This window comes from Daphnia magna, linkage group LG9 (genome assembly GCF_020631705.1).
Source record: "Daphnia magna isolate NIES linkage group LG9, ASM2063170v1.1, whole genome shotgun sequence".
Classification (NCBI taxonomy): Eukaryota; Metazoa; Arthropoda; class Branchiopoda; order Diplostraca; family Daphniidae; genus Daphnia; species Daphnia magna.
Window position 1 is genome coordinate 2,387,931 of NC_059190.1, and position 11,704 is coordinate 2,399,634.

Here is an 11,704-nt window from a genome sequence, read left to right on the forward strand (position 1 = left end):
GCTTCAACAAGGCTATAACACAATTATAATTTCAGGAGGTAAAGACTGAAACCCAGCAATCTTTAGGCGGCGGTTTTCCAGTGCTGGGAATTTGTTATGGCAAGCAAATACTCAACAAGGAGTTAGTTAAACAATTATGTTTTATATGATGATTATATGAGATGAGTTCGAAACATTGATCTTAATGGCTGGTTTAAAATTACCGGACAAAAAATGTTGCATAACTTTTTATTCGATATCTGTTGATTGCAAGGTTTCACATTGGAGAAAAGCAAGCAGCAGTGTAACCATTACATCTGGCGCACGATCGGACGTGATAAGATTGTGTTCATGCTGGTAAGCGGTGGAGTCGATTCCGCCGTTTGTGCTGCCCTTCTCCATAAAGCACTTCTACAGGGTGACGACTCGTCGCGAGTGCAGACCATCCATATCGATAACGGTTTCCTGCGTAAAGACTAATCCGAGCAGGTCGTCACTAGTTTACAACAACTCAGGCTCAATCTTCGGGTAATTTGAGATACTTTTCTGGACCGTTCAGAATCTTATGATTGGCCAAAATTTCCAAAATACGTCATCCTGTCACATCTTAAATTCTTCTATTCTATACTACACTACACTTCTATACTATACTATTCTGTTCTCTATTCTATTCTCTATTCTATTCTCTATTCTATTCTCTATTCTATTCTCTATTCTATTCTCTATTCTATTCTCTATTCTATGTTTGCTGATTCACTTTATTGACGATATCACCTACAGTTTACAAGCGTTTTAGTAATTTACCTTGGGCTACTTTAAGTTATTATTACAAGTGTTAACAAGTTACCTTTAAGCTCCTGGTGAAAGTTGAAACTTGCAGCTACATTATATAGAAATACAGTCAAAATGATCACGTAACTAGTGGCTCTATGGTTGAGCACCGGTGTGGTATGCCGAAAGTCTAGGATCGATTCCCGACAGAGTTAAAATGCTAATATGCGGTAAGCATATTCAATTAGTGTAAAATATATTCCTGAAATATCACAAGATGAATGCGAAGAAAGACAGAGAATATAATAGTGGTAAAAAAATAAAATGCTTTTATGTACAACTTCACCTAGTTACAGCAATGTGCAAGAGCAGTAGATTTCATAACAATATCAGTTGTAGCTCAATGGTAGAGTACTCACTGTATAAGCTAAAGGTAGTGGGTTCGATCCCCAAGCACCTCATGTTGAATGAATGAGTACTTGAATAGAAAGTCTCATAAAATGCAATGCACGTTCATACCTGTGGAATAAATGGAACTAAACTTAAAATCTGCAATCAAATTCAAATGGAAGAACATGCATAAAATGAAACAATACAAGATTACTATTTTTAAATATTTGTATTGTTTAATCAGTAGTAAGTAGTTTAAGGCAGTGTCTCCCCTTGCCATCAACCAAGACAAGCCGAGACACTGCCTCAATTGAATTTAAATCCCCGGGGAGATTACCCGGGGCGTGGCTAAGAGAAGCCGGAAGAGGATGGAAGGTATCGGACAAGTTTTTACGTGAGCGATTAACCGTTATTCGGATTTGTGGGTAGCCTCTTCGCCCTCCAATGATATCATAGAACTTGAGGACCCCCACGTCCCCTTTCCGGACAGCGCACTCACAACCTTTGCTGCTGATCACAGTAGGGGCATGACCCCCTGCGGGCTTATCATAAGTCAAGGGGAAACGGGGCCACAGAAAAGAAGGGAGCCCAGATATACACTTCAATTTCTAAAAATAACTTATTTTATCTTCGAGATGAATCAGCGACTAAAGGTAACGTTTAGGTATCGTTCTTCGAAATATCCACATGCACTTCCGACTGTTGTCATTTTAAAATGTCGTTTAACTTGATGCCGTAAAGTACAACTTTTTTCGAAGCACAAGTTATTAAATTACGTGAGCAATGACGTCGAGGAAGTGGACATCATTCCAATTTATGCATCGGACGGCGAAGAAACTCTAACCAAAAAGCGACGACTTTTCTAATACCTCTGCAAAGAGAATAAATTGCACTTCAATTAGTTTTAATCCTGGGTTAACAAGCAGTAAAAACCGACAGACCTAGAACTCCAGCTTTGGCCTGAGATGGTTCAAAACGTTCAACTTGATTTCAAGAGCTCTGCATCAAAATTACACCCTGTGGAGGTATGATGTCGCAAACAGAGAGCCATTTTCATTAAGACACATGCTCTCTTTTACAGTAGACACATGATCTTAATCTGCTGTCCAGTAAAGCAAAGAAGCAAAATAATTCTATATAAAAAATTTCAAAATACCATTTTTGTTATACCTGTTTGGGTTTGTAAAAGTGATACCAATTTACAAAACAGTTGTGCCTGCTGTGAATATCATCTATCACCCATGGCTTTGTGTATGGGTGTCAACCTGGGAAGCAGAAGATTTGAAATCAATCTCCACTTTTGAAAACAATTTATAAAAAGTAATAGGTGACATGTTGTTTCATTTTAGCAATTTACCATTTTTAAAAACAAAACTAGTAACGCAAAACAAATGTATTGTCCTCCAACATTAGGTTTCTCCTGCTAATTTAAGAATACGAAAAAAGGCACTTTATTAACATTATTACCGATTTGTCAAATACCTTAACATCTTTTAACAATCTTTCCAATGACACTTCGTTAGCATCAAGACATCCTATGTTCCTTGTTCCAAGAAGCAGGAAAATATTTACAATACAAGAGTCATCTAAAAAAGAAAGTCCACAGCTAGCATTGTGCAGATTAGCACAATGAGCAGATTTTTTCAACTGTCTTTTTTTTCACAGTGTAGGACTGGGGGGCTGCGGATAGGAACTGCACCTGTAGATATGAAAACATTATCTGACAGCAAATAAAACTGAAAGCAATAGCACCTACGTTATTACGACTTCGAGCGCTAGATGGCTACGAGTTAAACATGAGGAAATAGAGAAATATATTTTTTTATCGTTGCGAAACCGGTTGCCATAGTTGTCATGCAGATGCAGATGGCAGTGCATCTAAGCTTTTTGTGGTCCCTATCTAGTGGAATAAACATTCTCCTGAAGTACGCAATCGCCATTGTGAACGAAGCACGGGTCACTACAAATCATATTCTGATACGTTGTCCGGTTTATAAAAATCTTTTATTACTTCTATATGTCTTTTTGTAATTCCTTGGGCATTAACACTCTCTAATCAACAAAGAAACTGCTTTTTTCACGTTACTTTTACCAATTTTTTCCTACTTGTACATTTAGTTGATTATAGGAAACATCTTGCCATTCACACGAATACCTTTGTCTTATATGATCGTGTTAACATGCTGATTCGTTCTTGCCACTGGCCGAAGCCATTTTGTCAAATTTTGCATCTTTCCAAAATTTAATCACACACAAGCATTCTGGCATGTGTCAGGCAACAGGTTACAGGAATGGCATGGTCCCCTTTTGGTATTGAGCCTGGCCTACACACTCGGTTATTGAAAATGGTTATCTATGTTACAGCTTTGCCTTCATGAAGGATTTTGTTCATTTATTTGTTCTTGTTTTTCTTTTGATTAGGTATTGGAACAAGTAATTACATGGAGCTGGAGCGTCAATTTGGGACTCGATTTGTCATCTGTTGGTTGACGTGGGAAAACACAGATTGTTAAGAATGGAAAGATAGTGTTATTAACACCTCAACTCTTGTTATTTTGTCTATTTTCCAGGACCCACCATTTCATTCCCACACTTATCATTGGAATTCTGGGATGGTAGCTGTTGTTGCAGGACACTCCTTGGTTCGTTAGTGAGGTTCCAGAAAGCAGCATTACAAGAGCAAGAATACAATTTGCCGGCTGTCAACACAATATAGATTGTTTAACTTTGTTTTCTTGCCTTAGTGGTGAAATCGAATTATATTGAGATTTAAAAAATTTTGAAGCTATTTGCCTCCTAGTGATAAAATATATGTGAAGAGTTGCTGAAATGTGTCAACAGAGCAAAATGCAAAACATGGATTAAATTTGACAAAACTAATTTGAGTTTACAGTGGCAGAAATTTAAAGTTTATGCCAGGATAATGGCTATCCATGTTGAGAATTAGTTTGTTGCATTTGTTGCAAATTTTAATTCCGTATAGGTAAAAGTATATAAGTACTTGTTGTCTATAGATTTCTCAATGGTAATTTAAGTTTGCATGTTTAGAAATTGGTTTTCCTCTTCAATTATAAAATTCAATACACAAAGATATAAATGGAATTGGTTTTGTATTATCCCACCTCCACCCACAATTCCACCACAGTTTTACATCACATGTTATACAATATATACAATACATACATGCATACAAACACAAACACTTAAGTTAACCCGTTGGCTGCCAAGCCATTACAACCCGTAGGTTGTTTTTCTACATTCGCTACGCATCGTTTCAGAGGGATCCGATGAAAGGGGGACTTGTCCGAAGACAAGTCCGGGCTGACTTGACGATGGAGACCTTTACGGGAATGCACACCCCAGGTACTCCACCATCGCATCGACAAGGGGAAGTCCCTACTGGTGCATTGCCTACGGCGCCATAAGGCGCAAGGCGACTGCCCCACCCCATGGGTGATCAACCATGGGGCAGAACAGCGCCGCCGGTCCCTACAACTAAAAAAAAAAGGGGAGCAAAATGGGTGGCAGCCAACGGGTTAACTTTAAACACACAACAATACAAAACAAAATACCAACAAAACAAAATACCAAAAACAAAATACCAAAAACTCGACGGGCGCGAGCAAAGACGGTAAGGCGAGGATGGCGTGGCGAGGATGGCGTGGCGAGGATGGCGTGGCGAAGACGGCGAGGCGAAGAAGGCGAGGCGAAGAAGGCGAGGCGAAGAAGTCGAGGCGAAGACGGCGAGGCGAAGACGGCGAGGCGAAGAAGGCGAGGCAAAGACGGCGAGGATGGCGAGGCGAAGACGGCGAGGATGGCGAGGCGAAGACGGCGAGGATGGCGAGGCGAAGACGGCGAGGATGGCGAGGCGAAGACGGCGAGGATGGCGAGGCGAAGACGGCGAGGATGGCGAGGCGAAGACGGCGAGGATGGCGAGGCGAAGACGGCGAGGATGGCGAGGCGAAGACGGCGAGGATGGCGAGGCGAAGACGGCGAGGCAGGTTTGGTCCACACAACTGGTAGGATACCCTTTTCAGCCTGGGTGGATGTTGCCTGAAGAGAAAATTGACAAATGAGAATGAAACGCAATTCTTAATGCAAAAACCCGTTTTATTTTACTTTATTTTTATAACTCACAAGGAAATTCCATGAGGAATCTAAAACTGCATGACTCGTACGGGAAGACGATTTGGCAGCAGGATTAACAATGACATTTTCAATTTCTACAACAAAGATTTTTATATGTAAAAATGAGAAATCCAGATAACCCATCAAATTAAAATACCATGGTATGGCAATGGAGATGAACCTTTATTCCTGATTGCATCCAGCAGGCTAAGAAGAGAGGAAGAGAAGCCTGTGTAGAGAAAATTGTTACAGGTGCATGAAGTGGAAGATAAGTAATATTCTGTAATACCACAATGAAGAGCTGAAGTGTATGGAGGATGGTTGGCTAAGCAGAGAAGCTTTAAAATCTGGATACATGGGATGATGAAGGCTGATGGTTAGCAACACATAGTAGATGAAGATTCTGTGGTTTAGTGGCGAGAGAACACATCACGAAGCTAAAACAAAAGAGTTTAAGTCCATTAACAATACCTGAACAGGACGGTGATGTTCATGTCTCGGGCATAGTGCTCACTGTTGGTCTTCTTAAAGTGTCAGCATCCCTTGTGGTACATTAATAGCAGGAATGCAGGCTACTGGTTCAGCAGCTGACAAGGCAAAACCCTACCACATACAAAAAGCAATCTATTTTAAGGATTTCCTTTCAAATACATACACAACGATAGCAATACTAAACAGATAATAACATACCGCAATTTTTTGACGAAAAATCCTTGAAATGAAACACTAAACAGATATAAACCTAACAAACACCCATTTAACTTGTCACTCGTAATATTTATCATACTCACATCAACGCCATCTAGTTTTTCAGCCTGAAATCCAAAGAAAATAGATTTTACTTTTAAATCAGGACAATTCTTGCTTTTAAGTGCTTGAACTTTACTAATCTCAGACAGTTGGTTCAAATTTTAAACATATAAACCTAGAATATCAACTACTAGTTGCAAGACGAGGCGCTAAACATTTGTAGCTAAAACTGTCGTTGCTCATAGGGTCAGCCTGTACTGTTGATAGCAAGAAAAACACGGAATAAAAGCTGCAATCCCATATCGCATGCAAGAAAAACATTTGAAAATTTTAGAGTAATACAGCTCATTTTTTACTTTTTTCAAATTGTCACGAAAATTTTTCCGGAAGTAACCGGAAGTAGCCAATATCTCCGGAAATAGTGAGCCCATAACAAAACGAGTAGAATTTCCGTGATGCTTATCAAATTTGGGATTGGAATCGCGTGTTTTTAGCCAAAAGTCAGATTTGACCAAAATCGTGATTTTTTATGAACTATTTGATCACGAAAATTTTCGATTTTTGACGATTTTCGGATATTTTGAGCTGATACATGGAGTCGACCCCAAATTTGACGAGGATTACGAAAATGTGAATCTTTTTTCTGACAGACCAACCATTAAGGAGATATTTGGCATTTTAAAACCGGACGTAAAACCGGAAGTTGAAATTCCGGAAATAAAAAAAATGAACTTTGTTCTCCTCTAAATGGTTAACAAGATTTTGATAGTTGTAAAAGTAAACTAGTGTTAATAAAAGTTATGCGGTGTTTTAAAAGTTCTAAAAATACAATTTCAGGTCTGACACCTAAATAGACTCGAATCGAAAAATCATACATTTAACACGATTAAACCCGTTACTTACTTGATATATGACAGTACTTGTCAAAACAATGTTTGGGTTCTACTAGTATCTGGCTGGAACAAAAGCGTTCCTCCATTTTCGTCCTTGCGACCCACCATGAAATATTCAGAACAGCAGACGATCTAACTCCGTTAAAATGTCAAGTCACTATTAGTAGACAAAAAGTTAGGGAACAAAAGCGTTCCTCCATTTTCGTCCTTGCGACACACCATGAAATGTTCAGAACAGCAGACGATCTAACTTCGTTAAAATGTCAAGTCACTATTAGTAGACAAAAAGTTTCTGTATCTATCTTTCAACAATCTGTACAGTAACTTAGATAGTGTTCTAAAGCACTCTTCCCTTCTACGTTTCAATTCATCGTGTCTGCGTATTCGCTCCAAATTCAGTTTGTCACACTACTTGTTAGCTTGTGTTTTTGACTAAGCTGGAAAATTGTGCATACAAAGATGACCAAGGGACTGATAATTCATACTGGTAATATTTTACAGCTGCCAGATTTGAAAAGAAAACCAGGCCACACACCTGCTGATGAGGTTCAAAATGTATTTTTGTTTTTGGGGTTCATTTCTTAATTTTTATTTATTTTTTATTAGCTTTACGATGCCTTGAAAATTCAGCTGTGTAAAACATTTTCTAATGGGGATGCTGAGGTATAATCAAACCTTAACTCCTCACTAGTTAATCATAACATTCATTTATTACTTACATTTTTAGATACTTGCTCCGTTGGAACTGTCATCTCTCCTAGTCCCTGAGGAACGCAATTCACAAAAAATAACTGTAAAATTATTTCTTTCATCTCCTCAACCAGAATTTATCAAATTAGCCTTGACAGCAGGTATATGAAATGCTAATTATCATAATATTTTATCTTCTAAAGCACAATTACAAACTCTCAGCTTTGAATGACCTTGGATCAACTTGTGCTGATCTGTTCTTAATATCTTGGCCTGCTGGTATCAGCCAAGAGGATGGTATCACATTGTGGAATGCAATGGAGACTGTGGTTGATCAGGAACTAGCATATTCTTTAGGAATCAGTGATGTTGATACTCAAGCATTTGTGGAACTTCACAACTTTTCTCGAATTAAACCTGAGGCTATTCAGATAAACCTTGAAAGCTGTTGTGTAGTACCTCCTGAATTAGTTACCTTCACAAGAGAGAATAACATCCAACTGTTGACTCACAATGATCCACAGAACATTTTACCAGCTGAAACTTTGAAGACAGTTGTCCCATCTCTTCAAGAAGTAATCTGGACTGTGAGGTATCAAACATTGCTTCGTTGTAGAGGCATTATAAAAAACAAAGGATATGTTGTCAGCACCTACACTGCCTGAAGGGAATTCCAAGTAGTTTTGTTATATTTTTTTGTGAGCTTGTTATTGCTCTTTTGCATCAGAATTTTAGTACTTTAAGTTTAATCATCGCATTTATATGTATACTTATAATTAAAATGAATCATTTGCATGTTAAAGGTGTAGATTACTTGTTAATTTCCTTTCATTGGCTCAACTACTATACCGCACAAAAGCCAATTAAGTTGTTAAAAACAGTACACTAAAGACATCGAAATGAAATATCACCTTAAATTACAAATATAAAAGGGGAAAAGCAATCCGTCAGGATCGTTACTTTTCTATGTTCTCAAGAGAGTTAAATTGAACGTGCGGTACATTTGGCATCGTACTGCAGTGCACTGTAATAACAAAATAAAATAAAAAAAGGTAAAATCATTAATTCATACATCTGTGTGACTGATGCAAATACAGTTACACACTTTAGAAATTCATAACTTTGAACCGTTTCCGAAAAACACAACTTGCCGCTTGAATCAATGGTCTAAGCTCTAATCACTGTCATCATCTTTGGAAGTGAGGTTGATTGTGAGAGGCTTCCTTCCGTCATCATCCGAGCCATAGACGACATCTTCGTCACTATCGTTTACCATAGAGAAGGCCGGATTGTCTTTCATGACACTGTGCTCTGTTAGATGTACATATATTACAACAATACTAAGAACAAAGGCTTTTTAATTATTCTGTTGTACCTAAAACTGCGTTGCTTGTCGGAGAATAGACGTAAGGCCATGGTGTAGATGTAAAAGTTAAGCAGACCATAGAGAGCCACTTGAATTAGAGAAGTATTGTGGATTAACACGATATGAAGCATAAAATAAAATCAGCATATATTACGGAATTCGCTAGAGTTGTGGTAGTTGGTGCTGAGTTGGGCTATAAAATTATCCTGAAGAACACCGATACCATAGCGGAAAAAAGTCACTGAGATACTAATGCCCAGCACGAAGAGTACCAGCAGTGTCAAAAATTTTAATCGCATATCTGTCAGAGATGTGCTAATAAAGAGAAGCATATTATAGAAAATTATTAAAACAATGTAGTTACCAAAGAATGGCATCGATCGAAGTTCACTGTACGCTTTGATCATTAGAAGAACCAAATAAGCTAAATAAACAGCAGAAGCTATAATGAGGAACATTTTAAATCCCTGTTAGGTTTTAAAAAGAAATTACATAGAGGCTTAGTTATTGTAAAAATAGCTGTCGGTTACGTAAAAATGATCCGTGTCCAATTTGTAACTGAAAGTCGGGTCGTTAACTTCTTCGATTTCTTGCCAAACAGCCACTACAATCATTGAAAGCCAGATGGAACCGACCAGAAGAACTTTTGGCAGGTAAAACGTGATAAAGCGTCTATCATTTTGGCGGAGACCGTGGTAAACACACAGCCAAAAAAGGAGCAGTGCACTGAGGAAGCTTATCTGGAATATTGCGTCTAGGGCTCCAGGAAACCAAGAGTCTATTAAAAAACTCATCGCGAACACAGGATCTATGCATAGCATGGGTGATCGTTAGTAACAAGATAAAGGCTTCAAATTTGTACATTCAGAACTAAGCCTAAATTTTGTGTACCATTGTAGAGGATTAGCAATGGCATTAAAACTGACATCCATTTTTGTTCGAGGGACCAGTTGACAACGGAATATTTCTTCATGGAAACAAAAAACCAGCACTGAAAGTGAAAAAAAAAAAAAAAACTAACAAATTATAATAACGTTTTCCCTTAAACTCTGTCAAAATTCCACGTACTGTAGCAATGAAGGTACTTAATAAGAAGACGAACCGAAACCAAATTTCTAAACGTGTGAATGCCGGGTTGTAGCTACGAAACTGTTAAAAATAAACGAAAGAAAAACTATTTAAAGAAATAGGACAGACGCTAAAGAAAATTAAGACTTACGTAAAATATAACATCTCTAATGATGTATCGATTATGAATGCTCTCCAATCCATAAAAACGTATTGTCAAGGCATAATGGGAGTAATCAAAATAACCCATGTGCAGAATAAGGATTTCGCTACAGTTTCGTCGTTCACATTGTAAATCTCGTGTCCTAATTTAAAAGTTAGGGGAAAAAGTTGTAAGTAATTGCACTTCAAACCTTTTTGCTGCTTGCAATAAACCTACCGGTTGTGCATGTGATCGCTAGGAACTATTTTGCTGACTTGTTCGTTTTCCATAAGTCCATCCATTGCAATGCTGACGTGAAATTTCTTTTCGAAGCTTTCATCTTATTAGTTACCCAGAGAAAAACAAAGTTACGTCTAGTTTATAAGGCAAATAAATCCATGTTACGAAGATGAAGAATGTTTACCATCCTTATTTTCAGTTACAATTTGAGCAACGACCCAAAACTGTTGATGGTAAGACGTCAGCATAGGAGTGGCAAGATAATAAGGTCCCGTGGCCATATCACTACCATTAGGGTGACCACTGATCTGGGACACACTTTGGTGGGTGGTGGATGTTATAGGAGGACCTTTTCAAAAAAATGAAAGCAACAAGAGAAACACATTAACTTTCACCACTTTTACTTAATTTTAAAAATTCCATACCAGCCAGACCAACGAAAACACACATGCCGAAACAGGCAAAAAAAGCCAAGAAAACTAAACCAAATTCACGCTTGTGCATTGAATACAAACGCATTTGCACGGACCTGCAATGTTGAAATGAATCGATTAGAAAACTTCAAGATGAATTAGGTAAATAAAATTAGTCTGGAGGTCTATTACCGTTCACATCGATCATGGTGATAAGCTGGGGCGATGAATCGGCTAAAGTCACTGCAAAGATCACAAAATTGTGACATTTGATTTCGAGCTTTGCCAAAAGATCCCCAAACTGAAAAACTCAAATCCGGATCTGATTCCATTTGCATCTTTTATTCCAAAACACAAATACTAAGGCCTTTTTGCGGAGACAGTATAACGCGAACGGTTAGCGACACAGTTTAGAGAGTCCATCCCGCCAACTACACTCTTGGAGTACTAGGGGAAAGAGTAGTATTGATTTTGCGTTCGGTACGCATGCGCAACGGTTTACGCCCGCGCACAATCTTGTCCTCAAATCATTCAAATTTTCGTCGGTTTCTCACATGGCACCATTGAGGGAATGACTGTAAACAACTTGAAAACTTAAGGTGAGTTGATGTACCTTTCAATGCTAAATGAATGAACCGCTTCATGGTTCCAGGAAAAAAAAAATTAACTTAAAGTTGTTTGTTGAAACGTCACCGACAATAAGCTATGGGACAAAGATGTTTTATTAGGTCAATATTTGTACACGCGGGGTAGAAGGTCGAGAAGCATTTTCTAAACACGATTTGCCAATAACTTCGGCAATCAAGTTATTCCATCAGAAGACGAGCTTTATTTCATGGCCATTTTTTTCATAGCCAAGTTTTTAAGCTTGGGT

At 38.2% G+C, this 11,704-nt stretch overlaps 2 protein-coding genes and 2 long non-coding RNA genes across 8 annotated transcripts; 2 read left to right on the forward strand and 2 right to left on the reverse strand.

The window, feature by feature from the left end:
- Nucleotides 1–1,617: 1,617 nt before the first annotated feature.
- LOC116929768 lies at nucleotides 1,618–2,964 on the reverse strand. Of its 4 annotated transcripts, XR_004398036.2 has the most exons (7): nucleotides 2,897–2,964; nucleotides 2,623–2,839; nucleotides 2,498–2,563; nucleotides 2,311–2,405; nucleotides 2,082–2,239; nucleotides 1,917–2,011; nucleotides 1,618–1,839 (listed from the first exon to the last, which is right to left on the reverse strand). It is a non-coding gene; the product is annotated as an uncharacterized LOC116929768 (long non-coding RNA). The 4 variants fall into 4 exon arrangements; XR_006651047.1 differs by having other exon boundaries at nucleotides 1,618–2,011; nucleotides 2,498–2,560; XR_006651046.1 differs by having other exon boundaries at nucleotides 1,618–2,011.
- Nucleotides 2,951–4,020, forward strand: LOC116929765. Of its 2 annotated transcripts, XR_004398024.2 has the most exons (3): nucleotides 2,975–3,488; nucleotides 3,562–3,631; nucleotides 3,711–4,020. It is a non-coding gene; the product is annotated as an uncharacterized LOC116929765 (long non-coding RNA). The 2 variants fall into 2 exon arrangements; XR_004398023.2 differs by having other exon boundaries at nucleotides 2,951–3,488; nucleotides 3,562–4,020.
- A 3,039-nt stretch (nucleotides 4,021–7,059) lies between these two features.
- Nucleotides 7,060–8,403, forward strand: LOC116930986 (glutamate--cysteine ligase regulatory subunit). Its single transcript, XM_032938462.2, has 4 exons — nucleotides 7,060–7,457; nucleotides 7,518–7,574; nucleotides 7,639–7,762; nucleotides 7,824–8,403. The coding sequence occupies exons 1-4, from the start codon at nucleotides 7,371–7,373 to the stop codon at nucleotides 8,264–8,266; spliced, it is 711 nt and encodes a 236-aa protein (XP_032794353.2). The 5' UTR covers nucleotides 7,060–7,370; the 3' UTR covers nucleotides 8,267–8,403.
- On the reverse strand, nucleotides 8,401–11,660 carry LOC116930967 (transmembrane protein 181). Its single transcript, XM_032938428.2, is given in 13 exon segments — nucleotides 8,401–8,912; nucleotides 8,977–9,010; nucleotides 9,012–9,055; nucleotides 9,122–9,268; nucleotides 9,332–9,434; nucleotides 9,498–9,775; nucleotides 9,859–9,958; nucleotides 10,036–10,116; nucleotides 10,187–10,340; nucleotides 10,415–10,517; nucleotides 10,602–10,766; nucleotides 10,843–10,946; nucleotides 11,023–11,660. Coding segments are annotated over 13 exon segments (1,596 nt in total). The 5' UTR covers nucleotides 11,169–11,660; the 3' UTR covers nucleotides 8,401–8,775.
- Nucleotides 11,661–11,704: the final 44 nt, after the last annotated feature.

Coding starts and splice junctions, on each gene's coding strand:
- LOC116930986 (XM_032938462.2), top strand. CDS start 7,371: ATGACCAAGGGACTGATAATTCATACTGGTAATATTTTACAGCTGCCA. Junction 7,575..7,638: donor TTTCTAATGGGGATGCTGAG/GTATAATCAAAC, acceptor TTACATTTTTAG/ATACTTGCTCCGTTGGAACT. Junction 7,763..7,823: donor CAAATTAGCCTTGACAGCAG/GTATATGAAATG, acceptor ACAAACTCTCAG/CTTTGAATGACCTTGGATCA.